General features: G+C 55.6%; 1 protein-coding gene across 7 annotated transcripts in view; it reads left to right on the plus strand.

Moving 5' to 3' along the window:
- Positions 1–2,535: 2,535 nt before the first annotated feature.
- The window catches only part of Flt3lg (fms related tyrosine kinase 3 ligand), a 9,182-nt gene continuing 5,214 nt past the window's right edge, over positions 2,536–6,503 (plus strand). For 2 of the 7 annotated variants that reach the window (XM_008845058.3, XM_008845059.2), the window contains exons 1-7: positions 2,646–2,993; positions 3,437–3,580; positions 4,195–4,248; positions 4,473–4,616; positions 4,987–5,131; positions 5,995–6,206; positions 6,304–6,372. In XM_008845058.3, coding sequence (XP_008843280.1) covers positions 2,766–2,993; positions 3,437–3,580; positions 4,195–4,248; positions 4,473–4,616; positions 4,987–5,131; positions 5,995–6,206; positions 6,304–6,351 — 975 coding nt within the window. In that variant the 5' untranslated portion in view covers positions 2,646–2,765 and the 3' untranslated portion in view covers positions 6,352–6,372. The other 5 variants (XM_008845061.3, XM_008845062.2, XM_029569416.1 and 2 more) reach the window with 4 other exon arrangements.

Raw genomic sequence — 6,503 nt, forward strand, 5'->3', positions numbered from 1 at the left:
TTTGGCTTAAATATTTTAAAAATATTTTCAACCCATGGTTGGTTGAATCTGGTCATTCATAACCTGAGGCACTGAGGGTCGACAGTGTGGAATTCTGAACCCTTGTTCCTAGGGACCCATCACCTCTCTAGGATATGGATAAATAAATTCACCAGAAGAGAAAGTTTCACTATTGGAACTCCAATTGGGGCCCTTATGGGTCGGCAGGCCATCCCTGGGCCTTCCAGGAGGTGGGTGAATTGTCTCTGAAACACCAACCCTCGGCCCTACTCTTGACCTTTTTTTTGTTGTTATATTTTATTTGTGTGTGTGTGTGTGTGTGTGTGTGCGCGCGCGCGCACGCGCATGCACTTGCACATGCGTGTGTACCAGTGTACATACATGTGGAAGTCAAAGAAAAACTTATGGGAGTCAGTTCTCTACTTCTACCATGTGGGTCCCAGGACTCCAACTCGGCTTCAGCCTTGGTGACAAGCACCTTCATTCACTGAGTGTCTCAGCAGCCCTGCTTTGGTTTTCTGTGTGTTTTTTAAAAAATATTATTTAATTTTAATGTATTTACATGTGTATGTGTGCCTGCATATGTTTATATGCACTGTGTGTGTGCAGGTTCCTGCATAGCCAGAAGAGGGCATTGGATCCCCTGGAATGGGAATTACAGGCAATTCTGAGCTGCCTGATGTGGATGCTGAGATGTGAACCCAGCCATTCTGCAAGAGCAGTAAGCCATCTCCAGTCCCCTGCTTTTGTTTTCTAAGACAGGGTCTCAGGGCTGGAGAGATGGCTCATCAGTTAAGAGCACGAGCTGCTCTTGCAGAAGAACTGGGTTCGGTTCCCAGCACTCACATGACCGCTAACAACTGTCTGTAACTCCAGTTCCAGGTATCCAACACCCTCTTCTGACCTCCGCAAGCATCACAGGCAATACAAGGTGTGGTGGTGCACACCTTTAATCCCAGCACTTGGGAGGCAGAGGCAGGCAGATCACTGTGAGATAGAGGCCAGCGTGGTCTACATAGGGTGTTCTAGACTAGCAGAGGCTACAGGGAGACACTGACTCCAAAAGACCAAAATAATAATAATAACAATAATAATGAAAAAAAGACATGGTCTCATGTAGCTCAGGCTAGCTGCAAACTCATTATGTAGCCAAGGCTGACCTTAATTCCTGATCCTCCCGCCTCCACCTGCTGACCCTCTGCCTCTGCTGTACCATATCTTGCATTCTCAGTCTTTTGTGCACAACCAGCCCCTTCCTGAATCACCTCAGTGTGAACTCAGGTGTGGTCTGATAAACAGTGACGCTCCGCTTGGAAAATCCTGAGGATTTATCTCCAGGAACCAGAAACAAACCCAGACACACTGTGTGTTATACAACAGCAATGAATAAGGAAAAGGCCAGGACCTGTCCATCCATTCATTTAACAAACACCTGTGCAGCCGCCAGTGGGCGGGGGCCAGTGCTAGGTACAAGCTCTCAGAGCAGAGGAAAGAGCCTCGGAGGAGGCAGAGACACTGAGGAAAATAAGAAAACCAGAGGGTCTGTTGACCAGAGATAAGAACAAAGCCGAGTGAGTTGGCAGGCTACCAGGGCTGCAGTTTGGAAAAGGGTCTCACGCCTTGTGTATCTAAGTAAAGGTCTGCACGAGATGGGGGTCAGCAGGTATCAAGGAGGATGATCCAGGCTTTGGAACCAGCCCATGCAAAGGTCCTGAGGCAGGAGTAGCCCACCTCAGACACACCTCGGATGGCTGGTGTTGGAGGGCGACAGGGCTAGGGTTAGCAGGGAGGGGTTGGGGTAACACGGTCAAATCCTGCAGATCTATGTGGCCACCCCACAACTCCACTTTTTCAGGGGGCGAGGACTAGGGATTGAGTCTAGGGTCTTGAGAATGCTAAGCAAACACTTTGCCCCTGAGCTACACGCCAGCCAGTCACTGGAGGATCCTAGGCAGGGGCTCTACCGCTGAGCCGCACCCCAGCCCCTCACTGGGGGATCCTAGGCAGGGGATCTACCCTGAGCCGCACCCCAGCCCCTCACTGGGGGATCCTAGGCAGGGTCTCTACCGCTGAGTCGCACCCCAGTCTCTCACTGGGGGAGTCTAAGCGCGGGCTCTACCACTGAGCCATGTTCCAGGGCCCCTTTTTACTTTTTGAGACAGGGTCTTACTAAGTTGCCTAGGCTGGCCTTGAGCTCACTCTGTACCCATGACTGGCTTACAACTTTCAGTCCTCCTGCCTCAGGCCCCTTAGTAGCTGGGGGTCTGGAGTGAAGTGGGAACCCTGAGAGGGAGGGACTGAGGCCTCACAAGCCCGTGTGTCCCTGGCTGCAGAAGAACACTAGGACCGAGGCAGGGAACACAGAGGCCACTGTGATGTTCCAGGCTGGCGGTGGTACATCTGGGGTGACAGGAACTGGTCGGATTCTGGATGCACGTGGAGGCTGGCAGGCCTGGGTGCAGCCTGAGCTAGCCCAGCCTTACACTCACTGTCCAAGGCCGGCCACGTGTCCCCAGCAGGTGGCGCTCCACCGGGGCGCGAACTCGCCCCACGCCTGCTCCCCTAAAATTTCCTTTCGCTTTCGGTCTCTGGCTGTCACCCAGCTTGGTCTTTCCACACCCAGCTGGGGCAAGCCTGGTGCGTGAGAATGGCACTCCAGGTCCCCGAGGGGCGGGCCCGGGGTCCCCCACTCCCGGGCCGAGGGAGCGGGGTGCGAGGCCTGGGGAGGGTTCTGGGGACCGGACGTCGGGTTCTTAGAAGGGGAGATGACTTTCCACCGTCCCTGGGGCGCACGCAGGAAGCCTGGGGGAGTAGGAGGCGGAAACTCACCCCCATCACAGGCGGCGTGGCGAGGCCGGGCTCTGGGGCGCGCGGGGACCGGGCTGCGGGGTGCAGGTCCGAGGCCAGCTCTTCCGTCCCCTTCAAGACCCCGGCACAGGCATGAGGGGCCCCGGGCCGAGATGACAGTGCTGGCGCCAGCCTGGAGCCCAACTGTGCGTATGCCTGGGGGGTGCCCAGGGAGGAGGGGGAGCTGAGCAGAGGATGGAGACCTGGGGGGAGGGACCCGGGGCAAGGGCAGAGCAGAGAGGACGGGGCGGGGTGGGAGGGAGCACTGGGGATGAAGGGAGAGGAGAGAGGATGGGGCGAGCGGGAGGGAACACTGGGGATGAGGGCAGAGCAGAGAGGATGGGGTAGGGGCTGAGTGAGAGGATGGTGCAAGGTGGGAGGGAGCACTGGGGATAAGGGCAGAGCAGAGAGGATGGTGTGGGTGGGAGACCTGGGCCGGAGGCAGCTGGTCACACCAACCAAGGTGCAGGAGAGACAGAGACTGTGGGATATAGGATGACAGCCAGTCCCAGAGCAGGAGGAGGGCAGTGGAGCACGAGGAGCCCGAGCAGGTGGGGGGGGGTCAGGTATTGATGCTTCCTCCCTTCAGTCCTCCCTGCAGTCCTCTCTGGTGGTGCTGCTGCTGCTACTGCTGCTGCTGCTACTGAGCCCCGGCCTACAAGCGTCACCCTACGACTGCTACTTCGACTACAGTCCGGTGTCCTCCACCTTCAGTGGGCCCATCAGCGAGCTGGTGAGGCCACCTGTGCCGGCCAGAGTGCTGGGCCTCCTCCCTCTCTGGGCTTCTGTCTCCCTCTCCTCCCCCTCTGGGTCTCTGTCTCTCTTTCTCTCTCTCTCTGGGTCTCTGTTTTTCTCTAAGTTTCTGTACTTCTCTGGATCTCCATCTCTGGATCTCTGTCCCTCTCTATATATCTCTGTCTCTGTCTCTGTCTCTCTCTCTCTGGTTCTCTGTCCCTCTCTGTGTAGGTCCTTGTCTCCCTGTCCTTTCTCTGGATCACTGTCCCCTTGACTGTGGGTCTGTCTCCATCAACAACTCTCCATAGTTTAAAACGATATTTATTTATATTTTATTTATTTATTTATTTATTTATTTTATTTATTTGTATGAGTGTATTGTCTGCATGTGTGTAAGTGCACCTGTGTCGTGCAATGCCCACAGAGGTCAGAAGAGGATGTCAGATCCCCTGGAGCTGGAGTTATGGACGGTGGTGAGCTGCCAGTGGGTGCTGGGAATCGAACCCAGGTCCTCCAAGAGCAGCCAGTGCTCTAACCGCTGGGCTTTGCTCCAGCCCTGACTCCCCATAGCCTTGCTTCCTGCTTCCAGGCTTACCTTGCTCTCTCCCACAGACTGAGTACCTGATTAAGGACTACCCAGTCACTCTGGCCTCCAATCTTCAGGACGTGAGTCACGGGGAGGGCCCTGGGATGGAGGAGGGAGCCAGACCCAGCGCCCTACAGTTTCGAAGCCAGGGGCCACCTCCTCCTCCCTCCCTCAGAGCAGGCATCTACCTGGCTCCCTCCTTCTGGCATCGGTCCCGCCCTTGCCTCATCTGGCCCCGCCCTTCCCTCGCCCGTCTGGTCCCACCCCTCCTCCCTGTGAGCAGGTCTGGGCTCTTGGTTTGCAGGAGAAGCATTGCAAGGCCCTGTGGAGCCTGTTCCTGGCGCAGGGCTGGATGGAGCGACTGAAGACGGTGGCAGGGTCCAAAATGCAGAAGCTCCTGGAGAAGGTCAACACCGAGATCTACTTTGTCACCTCGTGTGCCTTCCAGGTTAGTGCTGAGCTGGATGACAAGTGGAAGCACCAGGTCTTGCACGCAGTCCTGCACACAACCCTGCACGTACAGCCCTGCACACACAGCCTTGCACACAGCCCTGCACACACAGCCCTGCACGCACAGCTCTGCTTGGTCTTGTGTGAGCTCTTGAGCCCTGGCACCTGGTGGAGGCAAAGCTGGAACCTCCGAGCCCTGGGGACCTGGGGACAGGGTCAGGCTGTTGCTAAGGGCTTCTCTCCCCTAATAACAGGAGTCCAGCCCCAGAAGGAGGTGTCAGTGGCCCACTATACTGTGGCTGGCAGGGTGGGGCCAGGGGTGGTGGGAACACTGGGTGACCTGGTGGTGACTGTGCCCCCTGCCCCAGCCCCTCCCCAGATGTCTTCGGCTCGTGCAGACCAACATCTCCCACCTCCTGCAGGACACCTTCACCCAGCTGTTGACGCTGCGGTCCTGCATCGGGAAGGACTGCAAGAACTTCTCCCGGTGCCTGGAGGTGCAGTGCCAGCCGGGTAACCACAGGCCTGGGCCAACACCCCCCACCTCACTCTGCAGCCCAGACTCATCCTGAATCCCAGCAATCCTCCTGCCTCAGCCTCCTGAGTGCTGGAATTAATTATGCCTGGTTTCATTCTTTTTTTAATGTTTTATTAACATATTATCATAATAATGTGTCTCATGACACTTTCATATGTATGTATTTTTTAATTGTTTTTGTCTTTTTGAGACAGGGTCTCCCTGAATATTTTATTTATTTTTATTTTATGTGTATGAATGTATTGTTTGCATGGATGTCAGTGCACTTCTGTCTTGCAATGCTTGGGGAAGACAGAAGAGGGGGTTGGATTCCCTGGAACTGGAGCTATGGGCGGTTGTTAGCTGCCATGGGTGCTGGGAACAGAACTGGGGTCCTCTGCAAGAGTAGCTGGTGCTCTAACCGCTGAGCCATCTTTCCAGTCCCCAGGTTCAATAATTTTATTTATTTTATTTATTTATTTATTTATTTATGGACCAGACCTATTTTATTTTTTATGTTTTGGATTTTTTTTTTTTTAGTGTTTTTGAGACAGGGTCTCCCTGTAGCCCCAGCTGGCCTGGAACTCACTATATGGACCAGGCTGGCCTGTAGCCCCAGCTGGCCTGGAACTCACTATATGGACCAGTCTGGCCTGGAACTCACAGAGGTCCGCCTGCCTCTGACTCCAAGGCGTTCGCCACCACGCCGGCTAGGTTCGATCATTTTTATCTCCAAGTTTTTGTTTTTGTCGGCCCCTATGCACCCCACATTTGCTCCTCCAGGACTTTCAATGTTTGCTCCTTCCTGATGAGCCCCGCCCCACCCTGCTCAGTTACCCAGACCCTTCTCTCTCCCCAGAGTCCTCTACCCTTCTGCCTCCAAGGAGTCCTGGAGCGCTGGGAGCCACGGAGCTGTCCCAGCCTCCGTCCCCTCAGCTCTTACTCCTGCTGTTGTTGCCGGTCGCCCTGGTGCTGCCGGCAGCTGCCTGGTGCCTTCTGTGGCGAAGGGCAAAGAAGAGGAGGAGGAGGAGGAGGAGGAGGAGGAGAAGGACGTCCCCCCCTGGAGAGCCGGTGAGTCAAGGCCAGTTGTGGGACTCAGTGGGTGGTAAGGGATGAGGGTGGGGGTAGCCTTGCCCAAACACTGTGCCTGACCTTTTGGGGGCCTCAGACGCCCCCTGCCTCCTGTCCCCAGGAAGTGATGCTTGTGCAGAGTTGACTCAGCCAGGGCCTCATCTAGGTGAGTCCTTCAGTCATACTGGACACACTGGAGCCTGGGATGACCAGGCTTGGGGGTTAGGGTCAGTCTGAGATAGAGGTTCTCACAGGAGGGGCCAGGAGGTACAGGGGAACCAGGGCATGTTGGGGGGT

Source organism: Nannospalax galili, unplaced genomic scaffold (assembly GCF_000622305.1).
Source record: "Nannospalax galili isolate Female #2095 unplaced genomic scaffold, S.galili_v1.0 scaffold960, whole genome shotgun sequence".
In the NCBI taxonomy this organism is placed as follows: domain Eukaryota; kingdom Metazoa; phylum Chordata; class Mammalia; order Rodentia; family Spalacidae; genus Nannospalax; species Nannospalax galili.